The sequence below is a fragment of the Pectinophora gossypiella genome, chromosome Z (genome assembly GCF_024362695.1).
Source record: "Pectinophora gossypiella chromosome Z, ilPecGoss1.1, whole genome shotgun sequence".
NCBI classification, from domain to species: domain Eukaryota; kingdom Metazoa; phylum Arthropoda; class Insecta; order Lepidoptera; family Gelechiidae; genus Pectinophora; species Pectinophora gossypiella.
Window position 1 is genome coordinate 4,573,939 of NC_065433.1, and position 14,081 is coordinate 4,588,019.

The 14,081-nt window shown below is 40.0% G+C and overlaps 1 protein-coding gene across 33 annotated transcripts in view; it reads left to right on the forward strand.

Moving 5' to 3' along the window:
• LOC126380053 (titin homolog) overlaps positions 1-11,634 on the forward strand; it is a 106,470-nt gene extending 94,836 nt beyond the window's left edge. For all 33 annotated transcript variants that reach the window (XM_050029189.1, XM_050029190.1, XM_050029175.1 and 30 more), the window contains 11 exons: positions 1,502-1,711; positions 2,510-2,801; positions 3,156-3,288; positions 4,964-5,132; positions 5,704-5,740; positions 6,405-6,537; positions 7,484-7,640; positions 8,200-8,322; positions 8,766-9,027; positions 9,550-9,728; positions 10,471-11,634. In XM_050029189.1, coding sequence (XP_049885146.1) covers positions 1,502-1,711; positions 2,510-2,801; positions 3,156-3,288; positions 4,964-5,132; positions 5,704-5,740; positions 6,405-6,537; positions 7,484-7,640; positions 8,200-8,322; positions 8,766-9,027; positions 9,550-9,709 — 1,676 coding nt within the window. In that variant the 3' untranslated portion in view covers positions 9,710-9,728; positions 10,471-11,634. The remainder of the gene's footprint in view (positions 1-1,501; positions 1,712-2,509; positions 2,802-3,155; positions 3,289-4,963; positions 5,133-5,703; positions 5,741-6,404; positions 6,538-7,483; positions 7,641-8,199; positions 8,323-8,765; positions 9,028-9,549; positions 9,729-10,470) is intronic.
• The last annotated feature ends 2,447 nt before the right edge of the window (positions 11,635-14,081 follow it).

Sequence of the window (14,081 nt, forward strand, 5' to 3'; positions counted from 1 at the left end):
CGCGCCGTCTACAAATTGTAGATAGGCCTCTGACAAACTTCATTAGAAATCCAAGCCGGACTTATATTAGGAAGTTTCAGAGTGGTTGCCATAACTGTGCGGTGGCGCTTACGTAATTTAGCCTTTCCAGTTACGATATTACATCGGTGTTACTGTATGACTAGATTACATGTCCATTATGTTAGAAAGTATACAATGGCCCTGATTCCTGCAGACACATCCTAATTTTATTTTAAGTTATAAGTACCTGTCATTTTCTTATCCGCGTAAAATGATTGAATAACCCCGGCGAGTAAAATAGGCATCCCGCTCATATGCAACCCGTTTGACGTGTGCTGTCAACTTAATTCTCTCGGGTAATAAATAACCCGATTGGCCGATAGGCCAATATAAATTTTTGGAAGAGAGTGCAATGGGGTTCTCATTATGAAAACCTCTAAGGGGGTAGAAAGGGGTGGCAAAGTTTATATGGAACTTCTGCAGTTTCATATTATTGTTTGCACCGACCATCCGGCTATTCTATTATTATTAAAGGTTGCATGGAAGAGATTGTTACCTTAGCAATAAGGTCGCCTTTTGTACCGTTTATTTTCTTATATTGTTTATGTGTACTGACTTCTTTATTAGTTTTAGTGGGTTTCACACGTATTTTGTATGAAAACCGCTGTCATCGCCGGTTCAATCCCACTCTCTTTTACTCTCTTGCCCTCTCTTTCACTACTCTATCTATATTTCTTTTACTACTACACCTGTATAGAGTAATAACGACGATAGCTCTACTGCTTTTCAAATTCCAAAACCACTTTACCGGCAATGTATATTTTATGTGACAGGCTGATATTTTATCATTTTTGGTAAGATACTGCATATAAAAATATTTTTTTGATAAATTACCGATCACACATCGGTTTTTAGCTTTCCGGTACTTAATAAGGAGGGATCTCCTTGCATGGTAGTTGATATTTGATTTTTTGCTCTGCAGGTTATAATGTAAGTACAAGGACGATTTTTTTATATAAGTAGGTACTTATCGCGGAGCTCCGTGTGTCGTAAAGTTTGCGAACAAGTGGAGTGCATTTTTTTCTGACGTGACTTATTGTAGATTTGCCGCAGATGGCATTAACCACTTGGCCGGACAAATGGGGAGCGCTGAAGGCTCTCACCCGGTACAAAGCACAAGATAACAGGCCTGAGCGTGCCCAGTTGGGCGCGAACCTCGGCTCAGGGCGTCGTCAGAGAGGAAAAAATATTTCAAAGAATTAATCGACCCGAGTCGGTCGATAGCGATAAGCGCTGATTGAGGGAATAGTCAACCACGCCGGCGGGGTCGGTATCGGGGTGGTGGAGTGCAAAGTTGAAGTATGAGCTACATGGTTAACAGCGAAACGCGCCCCATACAAGTTCATACTCCACTTGGCCCTTTCAACCTCTATTTTATTCAGTGGTTTAACGAGAACAAAGGGTAAGAGTTAGTAAGTAATCAACATTATCTGCTCCGCAGGCCGTCACACGGCATCACAAGACGAGCACTTTCACACTTTGGAGATCGACCGCGCCACCCTGGAGGATGGAGGCGTGTACGAAGCAATGGCGAGGAACACCAGCGGAGCCATCAGCTGCCGGTGCTGCCTTGTCGTGGACAAGGGCATCCGGGCGTACGTCGCGCCAGAGTTCTGCCTCGGCCTTGAACCTTACTACCGGCTTAGCGAAGGTCAGTTGATATCTAGTTTGGGGGACAGAGAATCACTATCTGTATCAAAACTCTGTACGACCAACCACTATTGTAACTTTTTGTTTGTGTTATTTTTGGAAATAAAAAACTTATTTCCATATCTCGGGCCTATGGAGTCCCGGACTTTTGGAAGGCGTGTGTGGGCCCGAAGCCCCTTAACACAATTTAATCTAAATGTGTTATGACACTAACCGGCGCGATTATCTCTGTATGCACTTGAGAGCACCCAAAGACAATCCCCAGTTCGTGTAGGACTATTGCAGTTTATGGGAACAAACGGAACTGGGCTATTGGGTATGGGGTTAGTGAACCGGGATACTGGGGCTATGGGGGACTATGGCAAAATAATCTCGACGGATACATCACTATTCAAATGAATGACACACTTTGACAGATCTAATAGGCTAGTTTCCAACTAGTCAAAACATTTACTCTTTACTAAACGTCAAAACACGAAATTAAAATGAAATAATTATGACCATTTCATGAAATGGTCGAACACATCATGAAATGATTAATTCTTAGTAAACATAAATAAAAACATATAAACAGCTTGTATACGTCCCACTGCTGAACACAACTGCTACCCTCAATTAACCGAAGTTATAATAATCACGATTGTGGTATTAATAACGTTCACTGGTGGTACTGGTGGTACTGGGGGTATTGGTAAGACATCTGCCTGTATAAGGAACTGTGGAAGAGCAGAGGGGAGGCTTTTGCTTACCAGCCACGACACGATAGGCTGGAGAAAAAAACCGTTCTTTTTATTTTCAGGCGAAGAACTCAGAATAACAGCAGTGGTAGAGGCGTACCCATCAGTGGGTGTCACGTGGTACAGAGACGGGGTGCGCCTGCGATCCAGCCGACGCGCGATCATGACTCTAGACCACGACGGTCAAATAGAGCTGGCGCTGGCGTCTGTTACCCCCAGGGACTCAGGGATCTACACCTGCACGGCCTCTAATGAGATCGGTCGGGCGTCCACTTCAGGGAAGGTTGAGGTCATAGGTGATGACACGATGGAGAAGAAGAGAACACCGCCCGTGCTCATCAGTCCTGATGTTCCGTGAGTTTATGTTATTACCTGTCCGTCAGGCCAGACGCGTCAAGGTCACTTTCCAACAACTCTCGTTTGCCTATCAGATCGTGTGGTCTAATAGCAAATCGGCGGGGCGTATCCATGGTAACCACGATCTCGACCAAGTTCGGGGGGAGGAACCATGGTAACCACGACCTCGACCAAGTTGGAGGGGAGTAACCATAGTAACCACCCGTGACCTCGACGCATCAAGCGTGACGGACAGGTAGATGTAATGACCGCTTAACATTAACATAACAACCCTAAACCTAGCCCAGACGCTGGTGGGGAGCGGAGGGCTGCCGTTCTATACTTAGTATTATTCCTAATTCTATGTCGTAGGTATTCCAAAGAGCCGATGTTCATCCGGAAGCCCCGTTCGAGTGAAGCGCGTGAAGGTGACACGGTGATCATCGCGTGCGAGGTCATTGGCGACCCCAAACCTGACGTCTACTGGTTACGAGACTTCCTCAAGGTACCTATTATAAATTACTAGCTTTGCCCGCGGCTGTGCGTTAAATTCGGGATAACTGGTTCTCTTTTCCTTATATACTTACCTAATTTTAGCTTCCTACCTTGAAAACTGCGAAAAACCCCATAGGTATATAATTTCACCCCTCATTGGAGGGGTCGGGGACAGATTTCCAAAAAAAAAAATATGCACGATGTTTTTGTTAGTCACAAATAGTTCGCATAACATTTTTTAGCTTTCTACCTAGAAAATTGCGGAATGTTCCATATAAACTTTCACCTAACATTTTATTAACTAATTGGTAGGTGATCGTTTTGCACCAAAAACTCTGCGTAAAAACTTTCAGTCTAGCAAAAGTTTTGTACGTAGCATATTTTTTCTGAGTGGTATTACGTATCCGCCATCTAGCGTTCATTTTTGGTAATCAATAATATCACCAGCGACACATTTTACAAGCAAAACGCAAATCCTTACCTTCTTTCTCTACTGAGCTTCAAAAGTTTCGGTTATGCTTCACACCGTTAGATGGCGTTAGTATTTGCAATGGCTTGCATCCAGAAATAATTTATACACCAGAAATAGTTACCTGTGTCAAGCCAAAATATTTTATTTATAATAAATATATCTCGTATGTGACATATAAAAGAACCGTCATTCATTCAAATAATTACGCCCAATAAAACTGGCGCCCAACGTGGGGCACGTGGTTTACGGTGTGTTTTAACGTTGCTCATCATCTATATTAGATGGCGTTGTTTTTTGTTCCCATTCGCCAATATTTACAAACTTTATATCTGAAGTTCCATCATAATTACTTGTAATTCATAATTCGTTCATTTCTGCCATCGTGTGTACAACAGGTCTTATAAATAACTCTAGCAATTGACAACATGACTTCCCGTCAGGGCACTGTAATAGGTTTTTTAGAATAATAATAATAAAAAAATGTTTATTTACTTTAAAAGTAGATTTTTACAATACAAGGGCTCGGGGTCTCCTTTTAAGCAAGAAGTTGCTTGTAGTAGGAGGCTCCGCTCTTCCATAACTATTTTATACATTATGTAAACTAATAATTATGTGTACGTGTGTATGTGAGGGTGTGTATGGGTGTGTGTGAGTATGTGTAGTGTATGTGCGCTTATGCAGTGTATATGTACGTTATATAATTATATAGAAATTAAGTACTCAGTGGTACTAATTCCAGGAAACACCATCTAATTTTACTTTAAGTTATATCTGTCATTTTCTTATCCGCCGAAAAGGAAAGGGACGGGTTATCGACAAGCATAAAATTTATGGAACACACGTCAATTTTAAGCACAAATCTAAAACAACAGCCTAAAAATTTCACATAGGCCAATAACCCGACAGAATTATGTTGACAGCACACGTCAAACGGTTTGCATACCAGCGAGATACCTTTTTGATTCGCCCGGGTTATTCATTCATTTACTCATTCTTACTAAAATTAAGAGCTGTCAATCTTCCGTCCATTTCCTTTTCGGTGGATAAGAAAATGACTGGTATAACTTAAGTAAAATTAGGAGGTGTCTGCAGGAATCGGGGCCAATATATAGTACATACAAAAAACTCAACCTATTTCCCACCGGGATAAGGAGCTACGAAGGAATTGGTACATAATCACTGAAACTAAAACATTTGTTTTTTTACCATACAGCCAGACTACTACCGCGACGCTTCTCACTTTAAGAGAGTTGGTGAAGGACCGGAATACCGCTTCGAGATTCCTCATGCTAAGCTGGACTACACTGGCGCATACTCCGTCGTAGCTCGCAACGTGCACGGCGAAGCAAAGGCCATAATCTCACTGCAGATACTCGCTAGAGGTAAACACATACTCCAAAATTCACTACAACAAAAATTGGTATTTCCCATTGGGGTGGATCTACAAGACACCACTTTGGCAGATAAAAACGACCCTGAGCATTCCATTTGCAAAAAGCAACGTTTCGTGTTACTATTTGTCGATATGACTCAATAACTCTTACTTGAGAATTGCTATCTAAAATAAAATTCTCAATATAGCCTTTTTGGGGCCCTGTCTCACTAAGATACCATGGTGCTTCCACCACGGTTGCGCCACCAACAAAATGTATGCATTTGTATAAAGAGTCGTTTTTCGCTGGTGGTATAACCATGGTATCCTAGTGAGATAGGGCCCTTAGGCCCCTATTAAAGTCCTAAGTTGACTTAGTATAAACCGTATCGTGGCAGATTACCAGCCCGCCGTCTATGTTAGATTACAGAGAGGAAAAGACGATAAATAGCTGAATGTAATCAATTCACTTCCAGAATGTCGTCACTTGCAGCCGAGTACTAGCTAGAACTATTTATTACTTATTTACTTACTTAATTATTTATTGCAATAAATAAATGTTTCGCTTGGTATATTTTCAGATCCCAGTTCCACAGATGAACATAATGTGCGATACGGGTATGTGGCTATTTTCTTGTTTTTAAAAGATATTTTGCTGTAATATAGTTTTCTCTAAAAGAAAGATGGTGATGCGCTTTGGAAGAGACGTTAGTCGTTGGTCTTGGCTATTAGCCGTAAACCTCTACCAACCCGCAGAGCACCGTGGTGCCGTGGAGGATTGAAGGGTGGAAGGGACACCCCAACATTACAGTAGGGTGTATATAGGCCATTTATAATAATAATAGAACACTTTATCGCACACAAAACAAGACATTTCCACAGGTGGGCAAAGGCGGCCTTATCGCTTAGAGCGATCTCTTCAAGAAAACCTTCGGCAGAGGATATAGTACAATAAAAAAGTAAAATAAAATAAAAATAGACAAAATTTACATAGATATGTATAATTATTATTACATATATATACGTATATCTTATGCTCTAGAGCAATAAGGCCGCCCAAATTGTACTGTATTCATGTGTTATGTCTGATTGTTGAAATTTAGTTCTGTGCATTAAAGTATATTTGATTATATAAATACAGAATACCTATTATTATACATATATACTTATACCTATGTTATATATACGTATAAGTATACAAATATATTGTAAAATATAAACTATAAACATACAACATTTATGTAAGTTATGTATGAAGAAAGTATTAATAATGATTTGACAGGCGAGTGGACGTGATTCCCCGCTTCGATAAGAACCTGACAGACTTACTGAGCCACGATGGAGACGCCGTCGAGTTCGAATGCCGGGTCTCCGGACACCCAGAGCCCGACATCAGGTGGTTCCACTATAACGAGGTAAGACAACAATATGGCGAGCAAATTTTAACATAACAACCGGTTAGTCAAAAGTACAATAAATAATGAAACAAATAAGTAGCAATATTGTTTCTTTGATTGGTTCTAATCCAGCATAGGCCTAAACCAATGATTGTCGAATTCGTTTTCGAATTCAGGTTTGGATCATAAGTTTATAGTTTGATTATCACGTGCTCAGCGGTAAAGGAAAACATCGTGAGGAAACCCACATTCCCGAGAAATGCATTTTCGAAAGTATGTGACCTAACCTGTACTGGGTTGGTATTATTCGGCAGACAGGCAATCGCTTCTGCAAAAAACCTGACCTGTTAAAATCTTCAGTTTAGGTAAGCGGAGTCTGTGAAAATTGGGATAATGCTAGGGCGATGATGATGATTGTTTTATGACCCCCCAGATATTCGTTTTATCTCTAGTTCTTTCTACGTATATCTGACGTGAATTTTCGATGTCTAATGTTGTCAGTTGTCAGGCATCACATTATTTTAAAAGTTGAATAAAGCCAACATTTTGGTAATGTCTTTATTTATTACAATATCCGTGATGGAATTTGATTTATTGGGAATTAAATTTAAGAAGTCTTTTTATTAAATGTCTCGACAGCAAGTTTTACTGAGGTCTCTCACCCGATACGAAATTTAAGACAACAGGCCTGAAGATGCCGAGATGGGCGTGGACCTCGGGTCAGTTGTCTGAAAAGATAATATATATTTAAAATAATTTATCGAGGTTAGTGGGCCGATAGCACTGAATGAGGGAAATAGTTAATCACGCCAGCGGGGTCGGTGTCGGGGTCCTAGTGTTTGTTGTCGCGAGCTGATTGGCTGCCTTTATGGCTAGAGTAATTGGGTCATCAGGATGGTTAGCACCGACTTGGAAGGTGTACAGATAGAAAAACGAATGTGCCTGACTCAGCATGTGGTTGCAGTTAATCCGCGACTGTGATTACCTGGAGACTTCGTTCGAGGAGGGAGCAGCTCGGCTGAAGATCAAGCAGGTCACGGCGGATGATGAGGGCACGTACGCGTGCGAGGCTTCCAACACGCTGGGCAAGGCATCCTCCACTGCTTGCCTGGTCGTCTACCGTAAGACATTCACTTACTTTTATTAAGCGACAAGTTTCTTTCGACACGTTGTCAGTTGTTAGAAAGGAATAATATATGGAGATGCTGCACTGGTTTGCATCCTCTTGCCAATGTCATTCAAGTGTAATATGTAAAACGACCTCTGTCGTCCAGTGGTTGAGCGTTGGGTTCACGATCCAGAGGTCTAGAGTTCAAATCCCGATGGGGAAATATCAGAAAATTCCGTTTATGGACCCTAGTTTGGTTAGGAGATTAGGATTACAGGCTGAAAGTAAGATAATCCGTGCTTCAGAAGGCAAGTGAAGCCGTTGGTACTGGTTACTGATTTAATTAAGTACTCATTACATGAGTCATGTCAGGGGTCTTTGGCGGTCAATAATAACCATGACACCAGGGTTGATGAGGTTATCCACCTCATAACCCACACGATATAAGAAGTGCCACTATAGCCTATTATGATCCTTACCGAACTTTTTGTTGAAAGGCTCACTTTGCCAATCATAGTTAGTACAATTAATATAAGTATAGTATTGTATTTGATATGTGAACGTGTTTTTAGCTCCCGGCGAGCCTAACACGCTGAGTCAGCGCCTGCGCCGACCACCCGCGCTGCTCTCCGCCGCCTCCACTCCCCGCTCCACTCCACGGAGCACGCCTGCCAGATCCGTCTCCAGGACTCCAGGTGATATTCAAACTCAAACCCAGAAATATATTTAAGTACTTATACATTAGGTAACATAGTTACACTTTGAGTCGCCAATTTACATTCACATCATTCATCGCGGTGTTCGTTCATTGTTCACTCACATATCACTGAACTAAAACTAAATAATAGATATAGATACTTAGATCACAATCATTAAATTAGCATTCTCCATTCTTGTCTATCAAAGGTTAACTTAACTTATTTATAAGACACGACGTTCGCATTCTCTTTAATTTGTTCCATGTAAGCTCTTCTTGGTCTTCCCCTTCCTTTCTTTCCTACTACTTAGGTTCTTAGGTCCTTATAATTACGTAGGTATTCAAAATATTCACAAGCACGGACAGTAAGTAATAACGTACGTATATTTAAGTTTTGTTGTAGTGTAAACTATTGCATTTGGATATTTTCTTTTTTCGCAGGTCCCGACTCGAGGCGCTTCGCCAGTCCGTCTCGCCAAGTAGCCCCGAAGTTCTACACGTATCCATTCAACAAGGTTGTTGAAGAGGGCGAGAGTGTAGTCTTCAAGTGTGCAGTGAGGGGAATGCCCACACCCTGGGCGTCTTGGGACAAAGACGGGGTCATCATCACGCCGTCTTCCCGTATCACTATCAAGGAGAAAGATGATATGCTCAGGATACTAGAGATTGATGAGGTTACGGTTGATGACGTGGGACTGTACCGGTGAGTTATGGTGTCTTAGCGATTCTGATACGACGCGGATATTGTCGCGGTGTTCGTGTGTTGTGTCAGCGGATTACTTATTTACAAATGAGGGACTATCCATGATACAACACTTACTATGACGCTTTGCTTCTATACTCAACGGGGAGCAAATAAAAAACATCGTCCCAATGTTTATCATCCCGGGCATGTAAAAACCGACAGGGATATAGTTTTTTTTTTAAATTTTAAACTCATTCCCCAACTGGAAGACAATTTGCTGGCGAAGTCATGCAATCATTACTTGGGACAAGTATTTTGTGACGTCATAGAAAAACGTGAAAATGACGGACTTATTATTTTTCTTGATTAAAATTCACAAGTAAGTTAAGTACCTAAATTTAAAAACGAAAATGTTTTTCGTCAGTGTCTTACTTATGTCTTAAAACTGTCGAAAAACATTTTTTAGTAATCATAATTTCATAATTTACCTTTGACCTGGGTAACTACCCATTTGTATATTTATAACTTTGAAAATTGCAGAATAACGCTAGAAAACGACTACGGACGCGTGGAAGCGTCCGCGCGGCTGGAGGTGATAACTCACGAGGGCAAGTTCCACGCGGGCGTGAGGGCCTACAGCGCCTCCCCTCGGAGGGCCCTCGGCCGCCGCCGGGCCCCCTCCGCGCCCCGACAAGACTGACACGTGAATCACCTCGCCAGTACGTCTCTCCCTTCACCTGATGACACAATTCACGCGCGATTTCACACAGATTTTTCATTTGTATAATAAATGCCTATGTATTTACTGTGGTTCCAGCGAACCGGCCCCACTGTCACAGTAAATAGACACATTTTTTTACAGGTTATGACGATGGGTCGCTTAATCGTAAGATTAAGCTTAAGCGTAAGCTTAAGCTTAAGCGTAAGCTTAATCGTAAGATTAAGCGTCGTCATAACCTGTCATAATTAAGTGATCGGAAAAGAAACTGAAAAAAAAGAACGATGGTTGATATAACTAAAACCATTGATAAGTAATAACTATCCGGTTACTATTGACTTAAACCATTTTAATCTAGTTGGACAGTTATACGTATAAAACTTAGGGTACTTACTTAAAACAGTTTCTTTTTCTAAAGTTTTCTTTCTGCTACATTTAGTCTCAAAATTGTGTATTGGCTTCGCTTTTATACATATAAAATATTTTTCGAAAGAATTTTGCGTAAATCATTCTGTTATTTTCCAAATGCATCACATTTTAATTTGTTTATTCATATAATTTAATAATAATGTTTTCGGTTAAATCAAGCAAAGCGAACTTTGGGTACCCAAATTTTATTTTAGAATAATATTGGTTTGTCTATGCATTGCGAACGTATAAATATTATAAGGTACATTTAATAAAATATATAGCTGGCTATTAAATTTATTATTTAATCGATAATGTGTTTTGTATTATTTCAGGATATTTAAGTGAAACAGAGGAAGCAAGCGCGAGTGAGAACAATATAATATATATTTTGTTTTCTTCTATTTATTTCTGCATTTTTGTATAACAATTCGGCCTGATGTCATCTATAGTTTAAAAATGTTAAGTTTTTGTTTTTGTAGTTTTGAATAGTACAGATCCATACTCATTTATACCGGCGTCGTGTCTCAATCGAGGTGGATGATGGAACTTTTTAATGACTCAAGTTTTTAAAAAGTTCCGTTCAGGGTGTGTGGATAAAATAACTATTCAACAGATCAATCAACGTAAATATTTGAAATACGTCGACAAATTACCAATGAACGCAATGTGGTACAAATAAGTAGGTATATAAGTACCTACTTTAATAAAATAATAGGTACTTCGTCATAATGTTAGAAACAAGTTACTTACTTACTTATGAACTTATCACAAAAATATAAATGAATATTTCCATAAAGAATAAAAAAATTATCAGCTTCAAAAATGATGATTTTGTAGCGCTGAACATTTTTTTACAAATATTTATTGTTAACCCTAAAATTGGTGCCGGCATAATATTAGTGTGGATCGCAAGTACCCATCTAATTTTGCAAATTGTTTAATTTATTACAGGCTCTTGCAAAGTTATTATGGTAGTATATATTTACATAAATAGAAAAAAGTAGCTCTAAGCTCTGTGCAATAGCTTTGGGTTTGTCATGGGCATAGTAGGCATAGGTATCCTACCAGTAAGTAATAATTATTAGCGAGAGGTATCAATTAAATAAACTGATGAAATATCAATCAAAGAAAAGTGCCTCTCCAAAAATTCCACGTATGCTCATGCCGTGATAACCAAATGTTGATCAGCATGGAATTAGTCATCCATTTTGCTAAAGCACGCACCTATTACTCTGAAAAGGAGTATGGGCAAAATGGTATACCCGCCTAAAACCATGATCAGCAGGTATAACTCAAAAAATACTGCAATAATAAGATACCTTATTAACTATTGTTTGTAATTAACACTCATTGATATGCCTATTGGCCGCGACACCAAAATGCCCAATTTCTTTTGATGTAGACTTTTTGTAATATACCCGTTAATTAGATAAGCGACCGAGGCGATTAGCGCACTTCCTTGAATAATGTGGAATAAAATTTATTACGAGTTTAAAGGGTGTATTTTATTTCCTTACCTATTTTGGGGTGTTAGTGACACTGAGAGGATGATTCAGACCATGATTCCGAGTTGATATCAAGTGGAATTTTCCGTCGCAAAAGTATGGAACTGAAAATAATTTTAAAAAATCATGAATTTTGATACGGAAAATTCCACTTTGTAATCCGTTTTCCATATTTAGTGTCCGTTGGTACCCGGTTCAAAAATGAGACACGGATTCAATAACGACACTGTTTAATGTTTATATTACAAATAGCACTTAATTAATTCACGTGTAGTTGGCCACCGCGTGAGGGTGTAGGCGTGAGAGCGAAACGATCTTGTTAGCGCGAAAGGGTAGTGAAGCCGAATCTAATCTGTCCGCCGACCGGAAGGACTTCCGGTCGGCGCGTCGTTTCGCTCCGCTATGTTGGCGGCGAGTGTGGGCGGCTTGCACAGCGGCAGCCAATTACCGCACGCGCAGAATGTGTGCAAGCCGCCAACCGCAGGAAAATATAAATGCGTTCAATATAATTACTTAATAGCTATTTGTTTGACGCCACACATACACAATTCGTTAGATAACGAATAGAGGAATATTGTTCTAATACTCAGAATCATCCCCCTCAGTATTTGGTATAGCATAATAATTAAAGTAAGTAAACTTGGTTAACCATCCGAGCCACTTTTGTTACGAGGTCTTAAGAGCCGATAAGATAATGTGCCCATCGTCGAGAAAGGATGCCTTAGCTCTGTCAGTTTTAAGGGTGTGAGTGCAAATTGGGTCCGTGCGCGTTCCCTTTACTCCTTGACAGCTTGAAATACTAGACTACGCTAACGCCACTTAACAGGTGAGATTGTGTTGAACGCGAACCTTAATAAGAAATATGAACCAGACCTACTATTCAATAGGGTAGTTTCCAATCAGGGTAGTGTCAAATCAATTACTTTTTACTAAACGTCAAAACACGGAATTACTATGGATTTTATAATGAAAAAGCAACCCGTGATGTCATAGAAAAACGTGATAAAATTTCGCACATTTATCTTTATTAAAATTCATAAATAAGTAAGTTAAATAGATGAAAGAAAACGTTTTTTGTCAGCTTTAGGTCTGTCTTTATTTAGGAATCTGACCTAGGATACTATCCAATTTAACATGACATAAAGAAAACAAAAATCTCATTCTTACCGTTTACCGCCTAACGCGTTAGTGCGAGCGAAACAGTTCGCACACTCTTTCTTTTATTTCTTAGCTTACGGTAATTTTAAACTAAAGCATGACCCAGAGGGGGTAAAGTCGGAGTTCCATTCGAATTGGTGCAGGGAGTGTTGCCGTTCTGTACGTAGTATTATTCTTTATTCTTTGCCAAAGGTTATGTAGGTCACGGTGCCAGGAGGCTCAGCCCGTGTTTTCGCCACTGATCCTGATTGGTCGCCAGTTCGACGCCCCTCATTTCCAAGTTGCCCTCCCACTCGGGGTTGGTCCCAAACCAACAAGCGTGATGCGTAATATCTTAGGAAACGGTCGACTTAGGCGCACCATTTACTTTGCTCAACTTTCTGAAAGTTTGAATTGAGCTAGGTTGTCGCTTTCTGCTCGTCATGTAAGTATTATTTTATCGGGTAGTACGTGTCAGTAGTTACATCTACAGTGTAAATGGTTACCTGCTTTTAACACGTTCGCTGTGTATGAACCACAACATACAAGCAATAAATTCAAGCAATAAATCTGAAATTTATGTGTAGGGACATCCCTAGAAACTAGAAACATCTAGCTAGATATATATTTCATATTGTTATATAACATAAGCTCATGACAATATCCCAATTGGGGTAGTCAGAAGTACATCCATCGCTAAATGAACTATGTATCCCCATATCAGCGTGCTTCTGTTAGACCACCGTGATAGGTGGTGAGCCGTATCGCCGACTGTGCTATTGATAACTGCGCTTAACTCATGGGGTTCGATCCCGCGCTCCCCGATTGAGAAGCAAGATGGTGTACGTCAGGACCACGGCGACTCCATATCGTTATACGCTACAAAATACACTGGAATAGAAGAGAGGTTGGAACCAAGTGAGCGCGCCATCCTTTATCCCCTGTAGCGTCGCAGCGTAGCACGTAGTCAGCGTAGCTGCTACGCACCGTAGTAAAAATAATTGAAGTGTGTAAGCTGAAAAACTGTATAGTGCTTAAAATAGGTACACACATAAGTGTATAAATCCACGATAAATAAATCCAGAAAGTTAAAAGGTTACTTAAGACCAATGGCCTAAACCATCTACTTAATAATAATCGCAATCTTCATCTACTATTACTATCTTATCTATTAGCGGGAACTTGTTATTAGCATCGTCTCATGCATTTATTTAATGTATAATTAGCCTGTATATTCTCGAAATAAAATAAATAAAATTATAAAAAATATATTTTTTGTATACCTTCTAGGCATACCTAGT